This window comes from Pongo abelii, chromosome 7 (genome assembly GCF_028885655.2).
Source record: "Pongo abelii isolate AG06213 chromosome 7, NHGRI_mPonAbe1-v2.0_pri, whole genome shotgun sequence".
In the NCBI taxonomy this organism is placed as follows: domain Eukaryota; kingdom Metazoa; phylum Chordata; class Mammalia; order Primates; family Hominidae; genus Pongo; species Pongo abelii.
Window position 1 is genome coordinate 118284233 of NC_071992.2, and position 25949 is coordinate 118310181.

The window sequence follows — 25949 nt, forward strand, 5'->3', positions numbered from 1 at the left end:
ACATACTGGTGGAAAATTTTATTTGTTACATACCCATCTTTACCTTCTGAGAAAGAAAAAAAAAAAAAGGACACACAAATTCTTTATAGTGATTTGCTTTTCTTTAACAACTGTTACATTTTCAAAATTGCCTAAAAACTCCCTTTAAAGACCTTGCTATAGTTCTTAATCTCACCCTCTTCTTCTTTAGTTTCTTTATTGCTGGTTGGAAAGCAAACTGATACACAAGCATGCAAAATATTTCGATTTCCATCACATCTGTGGCTGATGAATGTCTGTAGCATCTGTAGATTCTGCTCTAAAACAACCGCTTGCTCAAGATTCATTAGATATTGTCGACAGGCCTCATAGTCACAGCGCAGAATGTGTTGCATTAAGGTTTGTTTCTGTGCTCAGACAAATTAGGGGAAAAAAACCTCAATGAATTTGAGTAGCACATTACATATATTAAAAATTTCTCACGGCCAACACAATACTATATAATCAGATTTGCAAATAAGTAGAGACAATTTCAGGTGGCCTACCAAAAGAAAACAGAACGTAAGGGTACACTTTAAGCAGAACATACAATCGACAGGAATAGAGAAGGAAGGTTAAACTTTCTGTTAAGGACAAGTAAATATTTCTAGCTTTCTCAACTAACTCAGCTCTGCAACTGAAACGGGGAAAGCAGCCACATACAATGCATAAATGAATAGGAGTGGCTGGATTTGGCCTTTGGGCCATAGTCTGCCAATCCTTGGTTTTTACTTCATGTTATCTAACTATCTAATTAGAACCCTATTAATAATGATAGCCAATTAAGCAAAGGATATAAATTTTATTCCAGGCTTACTCTCACCTTCTTAGGCTTTTGTGTGTGTGTCAGACAGCATCTTACTCTGTCATCCAGGCTGCAGTGCAGTGATGTGAACACAGCTCACTATAGCATCAACTTCCTGGGCTCAAGTAATCCTCCTGCCTCAGCCTCCCATGTAGCTGGCATGCACCACCACAGCAGGCTGATTTTTTGTAGAGGCAGAGTCTTGCCATGTTGCCCAGGCTGGTCTCAAACTCCTGGGCTCAAGTTATGCCCCCACCTCAGCCTCCCAAAGTGCTGGGCATGAGCAACCCACACCCAGCCCTCTTATGCTATTAAAGGTTATATGAAAACCAATACCTTCAATTCTGCAGGAATCATGACAGGTTTTACTTAACAAAGACACAGTGGTATTGATAAGTATTTATAGAACACATCATTAGCTTTCTGACAAATAGCATGAACATACCAAGAAGTTCATTCTTTCAGAATGGAAAACTGTAGTTGTGGAATATTTAATGAACCGAATATAAAGCTTTAGTTTTACAAAACAAAGTTGTTCATTTTAACTATAACTAGAAAAAAGCAGGTGGGAAAAGAGCATGCGGGAGTATAAAGGAAAAAAGAAAACTGCATTTGAACAACTTGCCACCTTCTGGAAAACTGTCAAAATAAGCTCTCCCCTATCCCCAACTTGAGAGCGGGTGGAGAATAGATGTCCACACAAGAAAACACACCTAAACAACTATTTTCACTATCAACTACACGTGAGACAGGCCACTTTGATTGTGGAACTAACTATGGCTCTGAAGTTACCTCATCAACAGCAAGCTCCAGTTCATGAGGAGCTTAATACTAAACTTTCCAAAACATAGGGAAATTTATACAAAATATGTTGAGAGAAAATGTCAAAGTCTCCCTGAAGAACAAAGAACAGAGTACTTTCAAAGGGCAACTAAAATCAAGATATTTTGTTATACACTGCTGTCATATACACTAGTTTCAAGTAATAGCCGATTATTTAGTTAGAAGCAGCTACCACTCTACAGGAAACTCTTACCTCCAACCTGCCAGACTATAGTAGATGGGCTCTCACACTGAGTATCAATACTACTTAGTTGTGTTACAAGCAGAAAAGTTTACTCTGCATCATTGTATGTTACATCTGTCAATTATTCTTATAGCAAAAGGCAGAGTGAGTTCATTAAAAAATTTCTTGTGGGTCTACTGTGTGGTAGGCCCTAGTCACTGAGGTATAAAGACTAATCATGACACACTTTATCCCTACCTGCGAGATGATGACTCTACCTGTCAGATGCTGACAAAGTGAAGAGGTCACAGAATCAAATGCCTACACTTGAAGTAATATAAATGAATGAAGGAGGCTGTGTGTAAAAGAGATAACAGAAGCTGTATACTAAATGGCATCACTAGCACTTGGAGCAACAAACTCTTAAGCAGTGAGAACTGCAATGAATTGTAAAGACCAGTCTAATGTTTTTGGGATGTAGATTACGAGGCCCAATTTCACCAGATCTTCTAAAATTAAAATCTGGATTTTAAATGTAAATCCTGTGATTTTTCAATATTGGTAACCCATCAAGAATTCTAAAATGATATGAAGGCTATTTCTAGACATCAAGTTCAGACCACAGCTACCTCTGTATCATCACCTCCTTTAGTTTGAAACCACTAGTGCAGTAGGTTACAAGCAAAGCTAAGCTAAGAATGAGTCTGGGTGTCTAAATAAAAGCTTACAGATAGTGCTCATAAGCACCTGGATTCAGCCTATTTTAGATGCAGTTCTAAAAAGTACTTCTCACCTCCAACCTAATGGAGGGTGAATATGCTCCCATATTAAACTCCATTTCCATCCTTTATAGAAAAACTGCTCAAAAAAGTTGTTTGTATTTATTTTCAGTTCCTCACCTCTCATTTTCTCCTAAGTTCACTCTAATGCTTTCATCCCCACTATAAACAATGACCTAGATGGAGCTAAATCCAACAGTCAATATTCAGTATTCACTTCACTGACCTACCGCATCACTTGACACAGTTGGTCCCAGCATCCTGCTTGACACGTGCTCTTCATTTGACTTCCAGGACACAACTCATTCTAGCTTTCCTCCAACCCTGTGGATGTTCCTTCTCGATCTCCTATGCTGGTTCCTCTTTATCACCCTAACATTTAAATGTTGAGACTATTCTCAGAACTCAGTCCTTGGACCTTTTCTCCTCACAACCTCCATGATCTTGTTCAATATAATTCCTCTAAATAAACAACTCCCAAGTAAATTTCTCCAGCTTGAGCCTTTCTCTCTTAGTCAGACTTACACATCTAACTTTCTACTTGCCATCTCCTCTTGGTTCAGGAATCTGCCAGATAATCTTCTACTAGACAACTTAAATTTCACCTGTCTAAAACCAAATTCCTGAACCTTCACCTTCACTTCTTCTATCAGAAGAGACATCTATTAAAATGTCTTTACATTCACTTCCTCTATCATAAGAGACATCTTAAACTTCACATGTCTAAAACCAAACTCTTGAATCTTCTTCACTTTTACAGTCTTCAACTCAGTAAATGACAACTTCATTCTTCCAAAACCATTAACCCTCTTGCTTCGTCTATTTGATACCCTACATTTAGCCACTAGCAAATCCATTAGTTCTACCTTAAAAAGATACCTAGTACAGTCATGTGCTGCATAAAAACATTATGGTCAATGATGGACCACATATATGACTGTGGTACTGTAAGATTATAATGGAGCTGAAAAGTTCCTATTGCCTAGTGACATTGTAGCTGTTGTTAAATCATATTGCTTGTGCCAATGCTGGCATAAACAAACCTACTGTACTGCCAATCATATAAAAGTACAGTACATACAATTTATGTACAGTATAATATTTGATAATGATTAAAAAAAACCTAGGTCACTGATTTCTGAAGTATTTAGTATACTTTCTTTGGTTACTTTAGAATGTACTTCTTCTATCTATTTTTTTTTAAAGTTAACTAAAACAGCCTAAGGCAGGTCCTTCAGGAGGTATTACAGAAGAAGGCATTGTAAATTGCACATTTTTTTAAAAGGCAATAAAAAATTTTAAAAATAGAAAAAGTGCTTAATACCTGGGTGATGAAACAATCTGTACAAAAAAACCTGTACATGAGTTTACCTTGCAGTAAAACCTCACATGTACTCCCAAGCCTAAAATAAAAGTTGTTTAAAAAAAAAAAGAAAGAAAGAAAACTCTGCCCCTCCCCTCCAAAAAGCCCTTAAGGATATAGGAAAGAAAGTTATTTTTTAGATAGCCACACAATGTGTGGTGTGTGTGTGTGTGTGTGTGTTTAAGACAGAGTCTCACTCTGTCGCCCAGGCTGGAGTGCAGTGGCATGATCTCAGCTCACTGCAACCTCCACCTCTACCTACTAGGTTCAAGCGATTCTCGTGCCTGAGCCTCTTAAGTAGCTGGGATTACAGGCACAACCACACCCGGCTAATTTTTGTATTTTTTATAGAGACGGGGTTTCGCTATGTTGCCCAGGCTGGCCTCAAACTCCTGGCCTCAAGTGATCCATCCACTTTGGCCTCCCAAAATGCTGGGATTACAGGTACAATCCACCGTGCCCGACTGTGTACAATGTGTTTTAAGCGTATTATTATTACAAACAAATCAAAACGTTAAAAAAAATTTAGTGTAGCCTAAGTGTACAGTGTTTATAAAGTCTACAGCAGTGTACAGTAATAACATAAGCCCTCACATTCACTTACCACTCACTCACTGACTTACCCAGAGCAACTTTCAATCTTCTAAGCTTCATTTGTGCTAAATGCCCTATCAGGTGCACCTTTTTTTTTTTTATCCTTTAGACCGTATTTTTACTGTACCTTTCCTATGTTTATGTAAACAAATACTTATCACTGTGTTACAAATGCCTACAGTATCCAGTACAGAAATATACTATATAGGTTTATACCCTAGGAGCAATAGGCTATACCATCTAGGTTCATGTAAGCGCACTATGTGATGTTTGTACAACAATGAAATCACCTAACAATGTATTTCTCAGAATGTATCCCTGTCATTAAGCAACACATGACTACGTATCTAGAATCTAGTCACATTTCACTCCTAACTCCACCTCCTGGGCTAAGTCACTATCATCTCCCACATGGATTATTATTATATCCTCCTAACTGGCACTCCTACTTACTCACTTTCACCCTAGTACTCTCAGCACGTCATAAGGGATCCTGTTAGAATGTTCAGTGATATCAGGTCAATCTCGGCTGAAATTGCTCCAATAGCTTCTAATGCACTGTCTCCACATCTAATAAATACTCAATTACAACAAACCAACAACATGTTTAAAACTAAATTCATCCTTTTCCCTTATCCCATTTGCTCCCCGCTCCTGTATTTCCTTTCTACCATCAACCATGCCCAAATCAGAAGCTGTATTAACTCTTTCATTCACTGCTAAAATCCAGTTACCAAGCTTTATAGGGTCTAGTTTCTTAAGATCTCTTAAATCCATCCCCTCCTTCCTCATTTCCAAAAGCTGACATTTACTTTGTTTCTAACCTAGATTATTGCCTATTTTTTCTTTTTTTTTTAATGTTTTGTTTGTTTGTTTGTTTGTTTTGAGACGGAGTCACGCTCTGTTGCCCGGGCTGGAGTTCAGTGGCGCGATCTCGGCTCACTGCAACCTCCGCCTCCGGGGTTCAAGTGATTCCTGTGCCTCAGCCTCCTGAGTAGCTGGGATTACAGGCGTGCGCCACCATGCTGGGCTAATTTCTGTATTTTCAGTAGAGACAGGGTTTCACCATGTTGGCCAGGCTGGCTTCAAACTCCTGGCCTCAAGTGATCCGCCCCCCTCTGCCTCCCAAAGTACTGGGATTACAGGCATGAGCCACCACGCCCAGCCTACATTAAGCTTTTTACCTGATCTCTAAACTTCTGATATCTATCAACTGCTCTCTAAACACCCACCAGCCACTGCTGATCTTTTTTAAAAAATCAAAAGCATGTCATTCACTGGCTTATAATCCTCCTCCTCCTCCTTGCTTTCAGGCTGAAGTTTAGGTAACGTTAGGTGAGCACACAAACACCCTAGTGCCCCTCTTCAGCCTTTTCAGTTGCTACTCACTGACCCACAGGATCCCTACCAGAATTCTGGTCATATCAAAAAAAAGTACTTTCTCCCAACTTATTAATAAGATTCACAAAGGTTGCTCTTGGTGCCTGGGATAATACCTCCCAACTCCATCCCTGTGTCTAAGGGACGCCTATCTGATCTGTCCAGGTATCGCTTCTTAAAGGAAGTCTTTGGTACAGTCACAGTATGATTTATATCTCTCCCCTATGTGCTCCTACAACATTGTGCACGCCTTGCTCAAACACTTAAATTACACGATAATCACTCATGTACTTGTCTATGTTGTTTTAATAGACTATTAGCTCTTTTAGGGAAGAAAGGGGCAATGAATGATCTATTTAAGATTGTTGCAAGATCTATTCAAGACTATTTAGTGGTGTTTTGTGAATTAAAATGCCCAGTAGTTTCAATACTCAAATTACCTCTACAGCCATGATGATAACAGCAGCTTTCTTTTTGATTGTTGAATTGGCAGGAAGATTTATTAAAGAATGCACACCCATTCCAAGACTACTAATAGGTGGAAGATCCAGCCAATCGGGATCCCTTATTCCTCCCATGCAATCTTTGGCCATTGGGTAGATAGTACCATTTCCATCTCGAAGAATAATGGGAGATTCCTATAATAACGGGAAAATGGTAAAGTTTGACTCCTAATCAAAAAATGTATCTGATTTTTATGACAGGCATGTTTATTTCCAAATTAGATTTTAGTAATAGTAATAAGAAACCTAGTATTCAAATGTGTTAAATATTCTAGGTTTTTGAATAATTTATTAATAAGCTAACCAGAGCCAGACCCCCTAACTTCACAAAAATGCCATTGTTGTCCTATCCCTTTTCAAAAGCAAAAATGAGCCTCTACCTGTCCAGCAGTGAAAATGGCTACATTCCTCTCATTCTGACCAAGGAAAGCAATGCTGCTTGTAGGAAAATTATTTTCCTGTTCTGCTTTTCCTGTAGCAAGATCAAAGATACAGTATCGTACCCAATTTCCAGTCTTCAGAACAGCATGAACACCTTCCGAAGCACATAAATGAGAAGAAAAATTGTTATACATCTTATCTCTAATAAATATCTACAATATTTTAACTTCTCTGGCCACACTTGTAAGTCAATTCAAACAGATACATGCCATTCCATAATGTTACAGATAGGGAACAAAAAAATGCCAATGCCCTGAATTATTTTATCATATTCCCATTTCCTGAACAAGTATTAATGGAAGATAGGATATGCCAGCTGAAGAAGTTTCAAAATTTACCTTTGGAATCTACATTCACTGCTAATATTTCTGTTTTTTCAGGTATACAAAGCTTTTTAGGAGTCCTTTGGAAACAGTCGGGAACCTTCGGTGTTCCACCAGTTTTGACAACCTGCATGACACAAAAGCAATTTTGCTTTCAAACTCCATAATAAACTCACAGAGTCAGTTCCAATATTCACTTGCTGAATAACTTCTTTACACTTACCTGCAATTCATCAATTCTAAGTAACCTACAATCCTGCAGGAGAGAAGAAGGGTCAGCATCTGGACCAGAGCTGTTCTGACAGTTTGTATTACTGGAGGTTCCTGGAAATTTTACAGCAACATAGGCACCATCCACTTTTAGCACCTGGAAGTACAGGCAAATTCAATGAACATTAACAATAGCTGACATAAAATCAACATACAAATTCTATTCACTGAACTAATTTAATGTTAAAGGAATCCAATTCTTTGTATGTTTCTTCAATGATCACCAAGTTACAAAATTAACATAGACAGACTCTGAGCTTTGCTATTGACATCTATATTCAAGGCTCATGTGCTAGAGAAAACTGACCCACACAGCCAGTGATTACAGTTAGTGAATGTTTTCAGCAATCAACTGAAAAACTTAAGTATATAGCCCATGAAATCCTCCCATCCCTCTCTTAATTACATTAAAGCAGCTTTCAGTCTGACAGAACTTTCTTGAAAATGGCAATGTTCTATATTGGTAGTGTCCAATATGGCAGCCATTAGCCATAAGTGTCTACTGAGCACTTGAAATGAAGCTAATGTGACTAAGGCACTGACTTTTTTAAGTTATTTGATTTTAACAAATTTAAACAGCCACATATACAGCTAGTGGCTACAATACGGTCAACACAGGGATAGGGTCAGCAATGCACAGAAAGACAAGCACAGAATTTGAAACCAGGACAAATTTGGGTCCCACTTCTGCTACTTGATGCTTTTTATTTTAAGCCAGTATCTTATTCTTAGAAGAAAACACTTACCCACGAACTACAGGTCTATTTTGAGAATCAAATGAAACGGTATTTGAGAAAGACCTTTGTAAGCTGCAGAAACTGGTATATCTGCTCTTTCCTTTAAGTATAAATGAAAGACTATCATGTTTCAGAAACTACTGAGTAATCATGAAAACCTTTACTTTACAGACATTCTACAATTGCAAGTGCATTTTAAATATGCATCAGTAGAAGAGTGAAATTAATGGCATTCAAACTGATGGTTTCTTAGAAGGCAAAACAGAAGAGAGGAGAAAAAGTGGAAGGTGACTTGTAATAAGATTTTTCAGTACTCTGGAAGAATTTTAAATGTCATGGAAGATGATCTCAATTAGAACCGTCTAAGAGATCCAACAAATGGGCTGTACCAAAAAGTAATGTATCTCTATGCAACTTTTCTACAAAACTAAAACTATTCCCAAATAATAGTTTTTTTAAAAAGCAACTTATCATCACAAATGCTCAAAGAGAGGCATAATCTCTTCATCTGTCAGGGACTGAGAAGACAGATCTGCATCAGATGCAGGGGTGCAACTAAAGATACCACTGAAGATGATAAATAAAACAGCCCTGAAGAAAGGACTCAGATATCAACCACAAATCCCTGGATAACCAATATAATTATAATTCTGTTAGTAATTAAGTTTTAGATATTTTGAACAAACCTTGCCAACAGGAACATTCTTGACATCTTCCACAAAAACCACTTCCCGAAGAGACCACTGCTCTTCATTCACCTTTTCCTCCTCTTTTGGTGCAGGGGTTGACCGTCGTCGTTCTTAGACAACAACAAAATGATAAGTACCAAAAAGAAAATGTAAAAGAGACTTTATAGATTTCATCTAAATTTGTAAGAAAGACTATCTCTAAAGGGATACATAAGTGAAGTTTCTCAACAATTTCCTAAGCTACTGCTTTATGGAGTTTTCTGATCAATCTGTACTTCAAATAAATTCAGAGTGAAGAACAACTGTAACCACTAATGTTTAATTGTATTAATACCAGTATAAACAAGTACAAAGAAATAGGGTAAAACGTATTTTGTACTCCCAAAATTGGGGTTATCTAACCAAAGTTTAAAAAGGAAGATCTGCCGGATAGTTTTAAGAAAACCATCACATAACTATTAAAGTCTGACTTTTAATTTCCTAAATCGCAAAGCAATTAACACCATAAAATTTATTTTAATGAATTTTTGAAAAAATTCTATCCATGGTGTGGTAGTAAGTCTAGGTTTATAAATTTACAAATTTTGAGCAAAAGTTGTGACCAAGACATAACCAATTTACAATAATAAGAGTCTCAACAAAAGTGAGTAGATAGACTAGCTAGTGGCAATTATTTCCTTCTATTACTATAATGAATTTCACGTATCTTTTTAAAACTCTAACTCTGAAAAACAACAGAAATAGTAAACACTGTAAATACCATCATTCTATTCAAAGAAAGTTATGCACCAAAAAAAAAACCAAAGTAATAGAGATACAAATTATATAAAAAGATGTAAAAAAATGATATGAGTTGCCTTAAATCAGAAACAAACTAAACACAGCTGTCTGCATGAGACCTATTTTGACAAATGCATACAACAAATAAAACTTACTGTATGGCATTGATGCACTGCTGGCAATTGAGGATGCATCACTACATGTGGATGCTGGAGATGGTGGAGGACCCATTTCTGTTTTCACTGGCTCCTGCTTACTTTCAGGCCTGAGATAAGAAATAAGATTCTCCTTATAATTAGATAAATGAAATAATGGAAACTAGTATTTTTTAAAGACAAGTATTTTCTTATAAGAGAATGAATATTAAAAACATTTTTATTAAACTGTGTATATTAATTTTTTCATTGTATATTTTTAAGACTCAAGAATAAAAGGTACACAATGCATGCTTTCAAATAGTGGTTTAATATGGGAAGGAAAAATATAAAAGCTATCAACAACTTGAGACAATGATTCAGATAAGCTTTATCTAGAAATAACAACGAAATTTACACTTAATTTATCAACACAGCTTTATCAAAGCCTCTTGAGCAAACAAGTTTCACACTGCAACACTGCTAAGATTTGGATATGGCAATTTACTGGAAAAAAAAAAAAGGTAAAGGCAAGTAAGTAAAAAGCCCATTAGACCATTAATTTCTTAGAGTTCCAAGAAGAAACTCTACTCACAATGGTTTATAAAAATTTATTCTTAAACCATCTGGTGACAGGATTAAAAAACTAGCCCTCTTTAATGAGTTATTTAATATTGTGTTTAAGAAAATAACTACAGCAACTAAATAGCATTCTACAGATGGTGCAAACATAAATATTTTCATATATTAAAGGGTAGAAATCAGTTTTTAATCAGAAAAGTCATTGATTATTCACAAATTTATTACTTATATACCTATTATAAACTGGACCATCATCTTAACCCTCTTGTCTCCTATTACTCTCATCAGAAATTTCACCTGAGTTTAGAAATAATCTAAAAGAAAACCGGTATTATTTTCACTGGGATCTTAACATGAGTGATCTCGATAAGCACACAGCAAATACTCCGGCTGCTCCACAAATGCTGTGATGGTGGGGGGAAGCCAATACTGACTAATCACTAGCATACCTTTAAAGTGAATGCATTTCGATGACTGGCAAACGAGGGTACTACTGACATGAAAAAGACTATGTTCTTAACATTTAATTTCACTTAGCTCTTTTGCTAATATTTGAAATGGCTGATTTCAAGGAAGATCTTGAAAAACTTCATAAATTACAGGCTTTAAATACCATATTCTATTCTAATCGTGTTTGTATTTGTACACATCAAAATTATTTCAAATGTTCTTTACAAAGTTCATAAGACAATGAAAATGTTTTATTACTTCTATTTTTAGTATAAAATCCAATGTAATTAGAAGAAAAGTCTATAAATCTTTTTTTAAAAACCAAGACAGAGAAAGAACACGAAAACTAAAAGCAAAACCTTAATTAGGTATAAAGTGCAATAGCTTTGGTTTGTTAAAAATTACATTTAACAGTAATCACTGTTCCTACATTTAAGTTTGCACTTTTAACACTGAGAGGAATGACAGCAGTAAAGTTAGTAAATTTATAATCATAACATCTGAGTATAAATGGAAAATAAACAAAAATTTTGGAACCTTAAAAATCTGTATGTACAGTAAAATCCCTATCATTTTTCAGTGCCTGAATACATTTAGAAAAAAAAAAAAATACATTGATGTGTTAAATGTTATTTCTAGAATGTGATATTACTACTCTCCCACATATCTAGACTGGTCACCTATTTTTATAAGATTAAGAAAAAATGTTATTTAACAATTTTACTAAAGTTTTAAAGTTCATGTACCAAACAACCAAATTACAGTACAAACGGTTATTTTTAAAGATGAGTAGATGTTTCTAAAAGCACAGATATTAAGATCTCCGTACCACGCTCCAAACAGTAAGTCAGCCCCAGAATGTGGGGCTATACAAAATTCAGTGGTGTTTCTATTCACAAATCCCTTCAACCCAAAAAACGTTTACAAATTCTTTACAGATATTTCCCTCTTGAGTACATTAACCTGTAAAATCCTTTCAATAATCAAGATGTAGGGCAGGAAGTTAGGTAGAAATTAAGATGATTACACAAGGAGAGAGAATGTCGGCTTAATAGTAAGGCTTAAACATATTATTACTGCCACAAAACACCTGCAAAGGATACAATCTAATAACAAAACAAGGGCATCAAAAGAGAACACTACACTGTCATCTGGCCATCAAAATCAACTGTTAATATATAAATATTAGCCAAGTTACAAACAGTAAAATTTAGCAATTCCTTTCAAATTTCCTGGGAACCTTAACAAGACCCTATCATGTTAGGAGTTTACAACTTCACTACACACCTCTAAGTCTTCCTTGATTATTCCCATTCATAGGCAGAGCAAACAAGGAACTGGTGTAAAAGCACGATTAGTTAAGATATAGTACTTACTTAGCTTCAGTAGTTTTGCTAGCTTTTTCCATGTTTTTCAAGCTTTCAGGAGATCTAAGTTGAAATCTACAGCTGTCATTCATATTCCAAACTGACTCCATTAAGACACCAACTTTAGGAATCCCAGCACTAATTGAAAATGCAACTGCTCCAGCATGATAAAGAGGATTATTTCTCAAGCATACCTAGCAAACAAAAGAAAACCACCATCAAGATGACATAACTTTAAAAATATATATAATATTTATTTCAAATGGATGAAATACAATATATGAAAGTACTAGGCTTTTAGGTTTCCCAGTGTAATCTTACCCAATCAATAAGGCTGAAAAAGCACCACCTTAAAGGTCTTCATTAAGAAAATTTGTTTCTAGGCCGGGCGTGGTGGCTCACACCTGTAATCCCAGCACTTTGGGAGGCCGAGGCAGGTGGATCATGAGTCAGGAGGTCAAGACCAGCCTGGCCAAAATGGTGAAACCCCCGTCTCTATTAAAAATACAAAAATTAGCTGGGCATGGTGGCATGCGCCTGTTATCCCAGCTACTTGGGAAGCTGGGGCAGAGAATTGCTTAAACCCGGGAGGTGGAGGTTGCAGTGAGCCGAGATCATGCCACTGCACTCCAGCCTGGGCAACAGAGTGAGACTCCATCTCAAAAAAAAGAAAAAGAAAACAAAGGAAAAGAAAATTTGTTTCTAATATTAAGGAAAAGGAATAATTTCAACATGTTTGCTAAAAATTTACCATTAACTTTAAATTTTCATGCAGCAAATATCCCAACCATTCTGCTACAAACAAACAAACAAACAAAAAAACAGAGCAGAAACAGCAGAGAAGAAACTAAAAGGCATTATAATTTAAAAAGTAAAATGTGAAAAAAAAATTACACTTCTTGTCTGTTTCCTACAATCTGAAATAACTTTTTCCCTTAATTCATGATAGGCTCTATAACTTTATCTCTATAGATGTTTCTTTCTCCCAGAAGACTACTGTTTCCTGCTAGCCAGAAGGTTCCATGAATAATTTTTCTTTTAAATTAAAAAAGCATATGTAGACATTAGTGTCAGAAGTTTAACTGAGTTCAGGAGTAAATAACTTACAGAGAAAAAAAAACCCAAAAAACTCTGTCAGGGACTAACCTCAGGTCATACTCCGAAAACCAATGGCCTTCAAGACAGCACTGTTAAACATACCAACAATATCTCCATCTTAGATAGGAACATTTTTTCTGGAGATATCTTTTATTTCTCCAATATCCCAATCTTACTATGTGATAGATGACCAGAGGTACATACGAAGATCATGATTTTCTGTGGCTTATAATTAAATGTAAGAAACAAAAGAAGATGGTGGTATATTTGAAAAGTGCAGGAACTGGAAACATTGGCTTAGAGGTACAGTTCTACCAAAGAATAGTTATGTATCATTAACTATAACTCCGTGGCATAAAATGAATAGTTCTTAAGATGACCTATAAATACAGATGCAGCTGAATAAGTGACCAACAGTTCTTTTCGATGTTAAGACATGAATATTTTACTTGTTCTGCAGCTGTAACTGCCCTCAGCCTCCAGTACTCTACAGGTTTAAAACACAACCTTGGTTATATACCATGGTATTTTCATATGCTATCTTTCAGCAATTTAGTGTCAAGCTTTTTTATTTAAAGCTTTTCTCCAGTATTTTTTCTGCTCTCCCTGTCTACAGTAATACCATCCTACCTGCTGATATGGCAGCTGCTGCAACATCCTGCCAGTACATGAGTGCAATTGAAAAAGAATGTCCAGGACATCAGAAATCAGTATTTAAACTAAATAGGCAAAGAAGGGATCCTACAAAGGAGGGAAGGAGGAGCAAAGAGAGGAGCAAGGGGAAAAAGAGAGAGCATACCCTGTCCAAAGAAACTAATACAAATAATGAAGGCCGATCAATAATGTTCAAACTAGTGGGTAAATGCTGAAAATTTTCTGGTTCGAAGACTAACAGGCAGAAGAACATGATTAAGACCAAGAAAAAAGGTGTCATGAAGAAAAAGAATAGGTACATTTTACTACCTTGTAATGAGAAAAAAAAAACACCTGCATTTAAAGTGCTAGATGAAGAAATTAACACCACATTCTATAATAAAAAACTACCATTTTGTCTACGTTTTAAGGATTAAGTTTTTAAACATTCATAACAGCATTTGCTGTAATGAATATAAGCATTAAGTTTTACTCAGAAGATAAACCTCAACCAGAATGTAATAAATTAGAAGTTCTCAGACTCATTTGATCTCAAGACCTTTTTCCTTTTTTCACTATTAAGTAATACTGCATATCCCAAAAACCTTATGTTTATATGGGTCATATCTAGTTTTAATAATTAGTAAATTAAAACTGAGTAAATCGAGTGTATTAGTAATTGAAATTGAGAAAGTTTTAAATATTTAACAGTAATAAAACCCCACACTCATATAAACAATTTTTATGGAAAACAGATTTTCAAAAAATAGCGGCGAGAAAAGTAACATCGTTTACATTTTAGCAAATCTCTTAATGTCAGACTTAATAAAAGACAGCTGTATTCTCATGTCTGCTTCTGCATTCAATCTGTTGATACCTTCTTCTGACAAAGCTAATTCAGCTAATAGGAAGCTAATTCAGCCTGACACAAATATGTAATAGAAAAATGAAGGAAATTTTCAGACTCCCTGAAAGGGCTGAGGAGAAGGCAGCGGTCTCTGGACCACACTTAGAGAACCATTGAGATATTAAGAATATCAGCTTCCAGAAAATAGTACCTGTAGAAGCCTAAAACCATCTCAGAGTCAAAAACCAGAAAGTGGTAGAAATGGGGATTTGCCAAAGTCCCCTGCCTCATGCTGACAACATCCTCATAGAGCAGTATCTTTCAAACGGGTTAGTCGTAAGAATCACCCGGGATGTTTGCTAAACACAATGATGCCTGGCCCTACCACCAAACAAACTTAAACATTTCAGGTAAGGGGTTCCAGACTCTGCATTTTAAAAGTAGCAAGTGATTCTTAAAACCAGGGAACCTTGCTCCATAGGGAAACCTACTGATACTGAACCACAATCTATACAGTATTACTCTACTGAATGAAGGAAGAATGACATGACACATACACGTTACTGGAAACCGATTCTTCAAATGATGCTCATCTGTAAAACTGCTTACAAGGGAAGAAAGTGATTCTGAAGAGAAACGAGGTCCCTTAAGACAGGCTAAATTCATCACTTACCTGGGTACCAACAGTGATGTTTGGCATTGAAGAAATACCAGCACTGGATTTAGGCTTTTTATTTTTTGCTCTAGCTTTCTCTAACATTTTCTTTCTTTGACTAAAAGGAACTACACCCCTGAAAACAAAAAACATAAATTGGTCAAATAAGCAGTAAAACAGCCCACTAAATAAATCTGAAATTACACATATTATCAGTTAAGCATTTCTGGCATTTCTCCAGTATTTTCGCCTCAGAAAACTATTAATGTGTACAATTTCATCTTAATTTGTGCATTAGATTAATAACTGGATCTACTTTTATTAAACCTTTATAATTAAATGTTATGGGAAATTCATCAATTTTTTTTTTTTTTTTTTGAGACAGGGCCTTTCTCTGCTGCCCAGGCTACAGTGCAGGTGGCTGATCTCAGCTCACTGCACTCTCTACCTCCTGGGCTCAAGAGATCCTCCTGCCTCAGCCTCCCAAGTAGCTGAGACTACAAGGCACCCACCACCACACCCAGTTACTTTTTGTATTTTTTGTAGAGACTAGGTCTCACTGTATTGCCCAGGCTGTTCTCGAACTCCCAGGCTCAAGCAATCCTCTGGCCTTGGCCTCCGAAAGTGCTGGGATTACACATGTAAGCCACTGTGCCTGGGCCTAATTGACATATTTTCTTCCAAATAATTATACTTCATTAGGAAACTCCCCTATATATTGTTTCCAAAATGAAAATTTGCTGTTAACTCCTTAAAACACAACAAAGAAAAAATGTAAGGTCACCTTCTAACAGTAAAGCTATAATTAAATAAAGCAGAGAATATTCACACAATGAAATGAAAAAAACACTCTATAACCTATACTTTCAATTATGTAAAAGCAAAGTACATGTTTATGTAGAGGAAAAAAAGATTTAAAATACCCCAAATGTTAACTGTAGTTATCTCTGGGTTGCAGGATTCTAAATGACTTTTGTTTCTACTTTATACTTCCATAAAACTTATTAATTATATTCACTAAGTATGTACTACTTTTATAAATTTAACTGTTAAAAAGTTTTTTAAAATGATACTTTGTTCCAAAGTGAAATTTCCCTTCCATAAGGCATTATCTTTTAATTGACCTTCTCATGTTGGTATTCCACTACTCAAAGCATCTCTCTATACATACACAAGCATTCACCGATAAATTCCTCCTCCCTATAGACTCACCACCAATATAAATTGTTTTCCAGCTGAGCGCAGGTGTAAAGGGCACAGCAATGTAAAGAAACTATCCGCTCTCCTTGAAGTTCAGAGTAAGTCTGAGCAGTGTGCTCTAATTTAGAAGCCACAGAACTTAAAGTTTCATCCACCCATGTAGCAACCTAAAGAATAAAATATTAGAACTTTAAATAAAATCAAGCCACCTTTTCAAAAGGATTGTGGTAAAAACCAGGGCAAGACATATATACTTTAAAGACTGGAGTTCTAAAATGTTTTCAGCTAAATGCTATAAAAATAAGTAATTCAGAGAGGTTCTTAGTAAGACTAGAAACTAAAATACTTTTTTCACACAAATCAAAATAGCAGTTATTGAAATGAATGTCTAAGGCCATCTTTAAGGTCAGAAGTAAACATTTGCTCTACCAATTTTTAGAAGAATTTAGACTTTAGGCCAGGTGTCATGCCTGTAATCCCAGCACTTTGGGAGGTCAAGGAGGGAGAATCACTTGGGGCCAGGAGTTTGAGACTAGCCTGAGCAACACAGTGAGACTGCCTCTACAAAAAAGTTTTAAAAATCAGCTGGGCACAGTGATGTGTGCCTACAGTACTAGCTACTCGGAAGGCTTGAGTTCAAGGCTGCAGTGAGCTACGACCACTGCACTTGAGCTTGGGCAACAAAGCAAGACCCTGTCTCAAAAAAACAAAACAAAACAATTTAGTGACTTTAAAGCCAAACCGATAATTTGAGACATAATATCCATACTTTGTCAATCTGTATTTTCTAGCTTCTCAACATCTTTTCTTAGCAATTTTCTTGAATATTTTTGCCTTTCCTTAAACGAGAAAGCTTTTTTTTTTTTGAGACGGAGTCTCGCACTGTCGCCTGGGCTGCAGTGCAGCGGTACGATCTCAGCTCACTGCAACCTCCACCTTCCAGGTTCAAGCAATTCTCCTGCCTCAGCCTCCTGAGGAGCTGGTATTACAGGCGCCCGCCACCACACCCAGCTAGTTTTTTTGTATTTTTAGTAGAGATGGGGTTTTGTATTTTTAGTAGAGATGGGTTGGCTAGGCTGGTCTCGACACCTGACCTCATGATCCACTCACCTCAGCCTCCCAAAGTGCTGGGATTACAGGTGTGAGCCACCAGGCCCAGCCACAGAAAGCTATTTTTAAAGTTACAGTATAAACTAGCCAACAAAAATATACATTAGATTACTAAGGCTTGAGACACTTTGTATTTATGTTAACATAGATCAAAAATGAAAAGATGGAAAAGGAGCAAAAAAAGAAAAAAAGAAAACAAGAATTAAAGCATGAAATGTTAATCAATGCAAAGTGTTTCATACCTTGTTATTTTCTGTAGCTACAGTTGCTCTTATGCTATTTGCAGACAGGAGGACTATCTTTTCATTGGTTAACCCCAAAAATGTTGCTCGTGGATGATGTAATGAAGGATTCTTTGAAAGCATAAAAAAAAATTACTATTTTATATGTTGATATGTAGAGCTATTCAATGCAAGATTTCATAAAATAAAATACCTGGGCATTTCTGTAAGGCTCAGATTCACTCCATTTCCACTGATAAAGTTCTCCTTTACTACTGACAGCCAAAAGTTCAGAATATAGAGCCCCAATACAGATGAATTTTGTTCCATCCTATAAAGTAAAATACAATACTATAAATATAAAAATTGCCAAATCTACTGATTTGAACACTGTCATTTTAATCACTTCAACAGATCTAGATTAATTATGTAAACACATAAACCACAACTATACAAAGTCTTTAGCACAGCCTACAAGGTATCCAATTAAGGTGGCCCTGGCTCCCTCCATTAACTCACTCACCTCCATTCACACTGGCCTTCTTCCTGTGACAGTGGCCTTCTTCCTACCCTCGGACCACTGTCCTTGCTGTTCCCTCTGTGTTACTCTTTCTCAGGTGACACTCCCTCAAGAGATTGTCTCTGATGACACTATGTACAGAACCACCACTCTCACATTAGTTCCCTACACACTGCTTTCTTTTTAATCCACAGCATTTCACAACTTGACATATTTATTTGTTTATACACTATCTCACTCAAGTATAAGCTTTGTCTTATTCACCACTGTAACTTAAGAACTTAGCATACAAGTAGGTGCTCAATCAATGTGCTGAATGAGTGAAGGGAAAAAAAGAAAAACAGAATAAGGAGCTGAAACAGAGAAAAACGATGTCAAATCAAAAGATTCTTTCCCTGTAAGCTCTTTCAAGCTATGGAAACAAATGCCCATATTTAAGGTAATAATTCATTCACTTTTATGTTGACATACGTGCAATGATTGGAATGCAATTAATTATAAAAAGCTTGGCTAATAAATGTAAATAAATAATTTTCTTTAACATAAAACCAATGATCAGAGCCACAAAGCTACCTAGAAATCTCACAGCAAAAATTGCCAATAACAGATTTTAGGTTGCAAAAATGCTATTGGTCTATACATAGTATTTCTCCATTTTCTTTGGGATTCTGGCTCCAGGGTATGATAAACAAATGGTGTCTTTCTGGTTTTTCTGCCAAAATTCAATTTTATTTGGTCAGATGGTAACGTTATAGTGCTCAGCTAAAACTTGTAAAGTCTACAAGATTTATTAATATAACATAATAACAACAGGTTATGCCACAGTGTTGTACAGAAATAATACTAATTTTAATCGTCTATTTTACCTGTACCAGTCAACCCTATTTTCAAGTCACTTTTATTGGGGGATGGAAAAGAGACCAAATTTGGAATTCTCCAAGTTAGCAATTCTTCCCTTACCTTTACCATGGATGTCTACAAACCATTACTGACTTTCTCCACAGAAGCTGCATCAAATTTTACCTTTCTACTTCATATTCTCGTCTCAATCCTATGGTTAAGAATTAACTATAATGGAATCAGACTAAGTGAGTCCCAAACCTAGATCCAACACTTATTAAGTATGTGACTTCAGGTAAACTATACAATTTCTTTGAAACCATTTCTTCATTTCTAAAATGGGTATTAAGGTAATGCAAATCATGGTAAGGGAGAGGGGAGTGCAGGGTAAAAACCAAACGGAGTAACATATATAGTTGACCCTTGAACAATATGGGTTTGAACTTTTAGGGTCTGCTTATAGTTCTCTTCAGCCTCTGCCATCCTTGAGACAGCAAAAGCAACTCCTCCTCTTCTAATTCTTCCTTCTCCTCCTCAGCCTATTCAACGTGAAGATAATGAGAATAAAGACCTTAATGGTAATCCACTTCCACTTAATGAATACTAAATATATGTTCTTTTCCTTACGATTTTCTTAATAACATTTTCTTCTCTAATTTACTTTATTGTATAAATACAGTATATACTACATATAACACACAAAATATGTGTTAATCAACTTTATGTTGTTGCTAAGGCTCCCAGTCAACAGGAGGCTATAATAAGTTTTGGGGGAGTCAAAGTTATGTGGATTTTCAACTGCATGAGGAGTGGGTGCTCCTAACCCCTTCATAGTTCAAGGGTCAGCTGGATAAAGTACACAGCACAGAGCCCAGTGCAAAAAGCACTCAATCAAATTCGACTATGACTAATCTCCTCCCCTGACTTCATCTCTGACTCACCCAGAAAATGATAGCTCTCAGGCAGGGGCTTCCTCAATATTCTTAGCTCTAGATTTGCTTAATTAAAGCACCATTCTCACCTCCTCCCTTCTCCCCATCTCAGAGAAAGAAGGGTTTTCCTCCCCTCCTATTTAAAGATAACCCACAGACACACTGGATGCAACTCCTTCCCATATCCCCCAACAACCATCCAAACAAATCTCTCCTTCAGTCCTAACATGGTAAAGTGAATTACTGCCTGGCATGTTTCACCTTACCAGTTTTCAGTGACGGATACGACATTTTTTCCAACTGCCAAATCAATGCTCAATGTATTTAATCAATCCATCTTCTCTTTAAACTCTTCAGATGATTTGCCTCTGTTCATTATCTGTTCTGGAACCCATCCTTCTCTCCCTAATTCACAGGTCACCATTCTCTACTGGTCTTCCACCTACCCTCCATCTCCCTGGCACTACCATGCATGGTCTTCCCTCCATCTCCCTGGCACTACCATGCACTCCCTGCCGCTAATTCTGTCTTTCTCCCTGTATTCAAATTGTGCTTCACCTTCAGCCTCAGTGACTTCATCTACCAGAGCATCATGCTTTTAAATGTGTAAATCTCCTATCTCCAGACTTACCTACAGCTGTCTTAAAAAGCACAATGACATCCCTAAAATGAATCCGCCATCTCCTGCAAAGCTGCGCCTTCCCTGTAGTTCCTATCTCTATGAATGACATCACCACCCACCTGGTAATGGGAGACATGACAATCGAATTAACTGATGAGAGAAAAGGAAGAGATGAGGCGTGCTCCCAGGTTCCCATGTCTAAACTGATCTCAAATTCCTCTCAGATTCTTCTCTTTCTCTCTCCCCATACCCCTTGCTTTGGTTGAGATCCTCACAATTTCCTTGAACAACTGTAGCATTCTCATAACTAACTTTCGATTTTTCCTCTTTCTTTCTCCCATCATGCCAGTAATGTTCGCCTCCTTGAAACTAATCAAATACAACAAAACAAAACCCCACCAATCACATCAAGTCACTTCTCTAAGGACTCTGTTGACTTCTTAATTGCTGCAAAACAATATCCTAACTTCTTGCTTGGTAAACTGTCTAGTCATCTCCATCCCACCTCTTCTCCTACTCCCCACCACAAAGCAGCAATTCTGAATTTTTCTTTGTTTCTCAAACACATCATGACCTTTTGTGACTCTGGGCCCATGCCCAGATACATTTGGAATACCTTTGTGCCTTGGTCAATGCCCACCTCACCTTAAAAATGCTGCTTAAATGCCATCTCCTCTGCGATGCCTTTGCCAGATCTCTCAGGTGGTATTGGTCATTTACCATTCTGAACCCCTACAGCACTTTATTCATACTTTCAGCCTAGCGCTGATCACATGATCACGTTACATTCTATGTAAATGTCTGTGTTCCCCACTGAATTCCTTGTGGAAAGGCCAATATCATACTCACGACTGTATTACCATATGCCAGCTTGGTATACGGCACAAAGCAGGAACACACTGACCAACTGTTGAATGAGCAAATGAATCTTAACTCCAGCTTCTTTGGGTAAATGCCTTACTAGAGCAGTACAATCCTGAACAAACCATCCCAATAGCAAGAGCATGGTGCATGAGGCCCTCTCGGAACTGACTTGCCTTTATCTTTCAGAGATAGGGCAATGTCCCCCAGGGTGATAAGGTCTGGATGAGCCAATTAAACCCCTAAAGGCCCTGAAAACCCACTATGGACAAATGAAAATGAATAGCACAACTATGAACCCACAGGAAGAGGACAAAAAAATCACCTACTACTTCTTGCCTGCTTCAGATTTATCTGTATTAAAGAAACTTACTGTATGTAGAGAAATACAAAACAATCAAATACATATACAAGGACAGTATTTTAGCTCACTCATTTCATAAGTCATAGAAAACAATGTTTTTATTATTTTTGTGAAATACGAATTGCTGCTTCTAAGCAAGCTGACATCTGCTCAATCCGACTAGAGAAAGTGGCTATGCATGTTTCCTTAAAGAGCAGTAGTTTGCAGCTCTATTTTTCAACAAAAAGAAGTTGAATTAGTAAATTTGCAACTGTCCAACATAAATGGGTCATAAATTTAACTAGAAATCCTTCCTCAAAGGGGGAAGGAAAACTGTTAAAAATATGAGACATGAAATAGTGGCCAAAACTTTAAAAAACACTTGGCCCAGCAACACCAACTCTATTAACTGGCCACACCTATGTTTACTAATTCATATTGTGAAAAAGTTGGCATCTCTATTCCTAAATTTTGCCCCACAAAACTTGGTTTTCACATTTTTTCTACTATGAGCAAACACTGGTTTTATCATTAGGTAGCAGCTCCAACTCCTGTCACTAAATACAATGTACTGCACATCATGATTGGAATGATGGCAACTACAAGACACACTGCAGTTTGGCCAACTGTGTCCATTCACACTTCATATCTCTCTGCCTATCCACTTTTCAATATGCTTTTTCTGCCAAGTTTCTTTTCCTTTTTATGATCATTTTTCATTTTGTTCTTACTTCATATTAAATTACATTTGTGACATATCTAGTTAATCCTGGAAGTTTCCAGATGTCAATAAAAACAAAACAAAGACCTTCCCCAGCCAACTTCCACTTTTAGAATCCTCTGCCTTCGTTTTCCTCAGTGTGGGAAGCACAATGAAGGTGAAGCAATATAACCCGCAAGTCTGATCAGCTGGTTCCAACAGGGAGGTTGCTCCTCCCACCTCAGCCTCCCACGTAGCTGGGACTACAGGTGCACGCTACCGCACCTGGCTAATTTTTGTATTTTTAGTAGAGACGAGGTTTCACCATGTTGGCCAGGCTGGTCTTGAACTCCTGACTTCAAGTGATCCATCTGCCTTGGCCTCCCAAAGTGCTGGGATTGCAGGCATGAGCCACCAAGCCCCGCCAGTTAATGTTAATTAACAGTACTGACTCAGGTGCCGCGGCTCACGCCTGTAATCCCAGCACTTTGGGAGGCCGAGGCGGGCGGATCTTGAGGCCAGGAGATCGAGACCATCCTGGCTAACACAGTGAAACCCCGTCTCTACCAAAAATACAAAAGAATTAGCCGGGCCTGGTGGCAGGCGCCTGCAGTCCCAGCCACTTGGGAGGCTGAGGCAGGAGAATGGCATGAACCCGGGAGGCAGAGCTTGCAATGAGCCGAGATCGTGTCACTGCACTCCAGCCTGGGCAACAGAGCAAAACTCTCTCTCACAAAAAAAAAAAAAAGTATCTGCACTCTCATATTCATTGTAGTAGTATTTATAATAGGTAATATATGGAAAAAGCTTAAGTGTCCTTCATGGACAAATGGATAAAGAAAACACACACACAGACACAACAGAAAAAAAGGAAAATTATTCAGCTTAAAAAAGGAGATCTTGCCATTCGCCACAACATGGATAGACCTAGAGGACATTATGCTAAGAGAAATAAGCTAGACACAGGGAAAAAACATATTGTGTGATCTCACTTATATGTGAAGTCTTTTTTTTTTTTTTTTTTAAGGTCAAATATACAAAGGTAGAGAATAAAGCAGTGGTTACCATGGGCTGACAAGGAATGTGGGGGTGTGAGGGAGGGAAAATGGGGTTATAGGATACACAGCAGACACGTAGGATGCAAATCTAGAGCTGTAATGTATGTCATGAGGATTACAGTTAATAAAATGGTATCATATTATGGATTTTTGTTAAGTAGATTTCAGCTGCTCTTGTCACAAAATAGTAACTGTGAGATGATAGATATGTTAATCTATTATAGTAACAATGTAAATATCTACATGTATCCTATAACCTGTTGTAAACTTCAAATATACACAACAAAATTTATTTGTTTATTTATTTAGTTAGTTTTTTGAGACAAGAGTCTTGCTCTGTCGCCCAGACTGTAGTGCAGTGGTGTGATCTTGGCACACTGCAAACACCGCCCCGCGAGTTCAAGTGATTCTTGTGCCTCAGCCTCCCAAGTAGCTGGGATTGCAGGCATGTGCCACCATGCCCAGCTAGTTTTTGTGTTTTTAGTAGAGACAGGGTTTCACCACTTTGGCCAGATTGGTCTCGAACTCCTGACCTCAGGTGATCCACCCGCCTCGGCCTCCCAAACTGCTGGGATTACAGGCGTGAGCCACCGCGCCTGGCCCAAGTGCAGATATGCATGATTTCATCTCCTCTGGGTACCCACATAATAGGGATTGCTGGGTCCTATGGTGGCTCTATTTTTAACTTCTTTAGGAACTTCCATACTGCTTTCCATAATAGCTATACCAATCTAGTTCCCAACAGCATACAAGGGTTCTCTTTTCTCTGTATCACATGTGCTATCTCTTGTCTTTTTGATAACAACCATCCTAATGGGTGTGAGATGGTATCTCACAGTGGTTTTAATTTGCATTTCCCTGACAATTACTGACGTTAAGCACCTTTTCAAATATCTGTTAGCCATTTTTATGTCTTCTTTGAAGAAACGTCTTATAAGGTCCTTACCCGGTTTTTAATCAGGTTATTTTTCTGCTACTGGCTTCAAGTGTTCTTTATAAATTTTGAATATTAACTCCTTATGACATGCATGGTTTGCAAATATTTTTTCACAGTCTATACGGTGCTTTTTTATTTTGTTGACTGTTTACTATACACAAAGGCTTTTTGTTTCACGTAGCTCCATTTACTTATTCTTGCTTTTGAAGTTTGAGTTTTTGGTGTGAAATCCAAAAAAAAATCACTGCCATGAGCAATGTCAAGGAGCTTTCCTTCTATTTTCTTATAGTTTTTAAGGTTTCATATTTCACATTTAGGTCTTTTGTCTATTTTGAGTCGATCTTTATGTATTGTCTAAGATAGGAATCCAATTTTACATGTGAAAATCCAGTTTTCCCAGTACCACTTACTGAAGAAACTATCTTTTCCCCACTGGTGCCCTTGTCAAAAATTAGTTAATAATATATGTTTGAATTTATTTCTGGGCTCTCTATTCTGTTCCACTGGTCTATGTTTCTGTTTTTATGCCAGCACCATATGGTTTTGATTGCTTATAGCTTTGTAATACTATTTGAAACCAAGAAGTATGGTGCTTCCAATTTTCCTATTATTGCTTTCACTATTTGGGGTATTTTATGGTTCTTTACAAATTTTAGGATTGCTTTTTTATTTCTGTGAAGATTGCCACTGGAATTCTGATAGAGATTACATATAAATCTGTACATTACTTTGAGCAGTATAAGTTTAAAAATACTAATTCTTCCCATCCATGAAGCTCCCTAGACTCAAGAGATCCTCTCGCTTCAGCCTCCCAAAGTGCTGAGATTATAAGCATGAGCCACAGCACCTAGCCAAGATTATTTTCTTAATTTCTTTTCCAGCTAGGCTGTTATTTGTGTATAGGAATACTACCGATTTTTGTATGTTGACCTCATAGCCTGCAACTTTAATGAATTTATTAGTTCTAACAGGTTTTCTTGTGAAATTTTCGAGGGGGTTCTACATATAAGATCATGTCATCTGCAAATACAGATAATTGTACTTCTTCCTTTCCAATCTGGATGTCTTTTATTTCTTTTTCTTGTTTGATGTTCATTAGTGCTTCCAGTACTATGCTGAATGGAATTGGCAAGAGTAGGCATCCCTGCCTT

At 37.1% G+C, this 25949-nt stretch overlaps 1 protein-coding gene across 4 annotated transcripts in view; it reads right to left on the reverse strand.

Moving 5' to 3' along the window:
* UBR5 (ubiquitin protein ligase E3 component n-recognin 5) overlaps positions 1-25949 on the reverse strand; it is a 153875-nt gene that overhangs the window by 52776 nt on the left and 75150 nt on the right. For all 4 annotated transcript variants that reach the window (XM_024250780.3, XM_024250779.3, XM_024250778.3 and 1 more), the window contains exons 10-21: positions 18200-18316; positions 18007-18117; positions 16667-16821; positions 15473-15590; positions 12231-12415; positions 9844-9953; positions 8906-9018; positions 7436-7579; positions 7228-7339; positions 6829-6983; positions 6386-6583; positions 176-386 (exon numbers count right to left, since the gene is read on the reverse strand). In XM_024250780.3, coding sequence (XP_024106548.1) covers positions 176-386; positions 6386-6583; positions 6829-6983; positions 7228-7339; positions 7436-7579; positions 8906-9018; positions 9844-9953; positions 12231-12415; positions 15473-15590; positions 16667-16821; positions 18007-18117; positions 18200-18316 — 1729 coding nt within the window. The remainder of the gene's footprint in view (positions 1-175; positions 387-6385; positions 6584-6828; positions 6984-7227; positions 7340-7435; positions 7580-8905; positions 9019-9843; positions 9954-12230; positions 12416-15472; positions 15591-16666; positions 16822-18006; positions 18118-18199; positions 18317-25949) is intronic.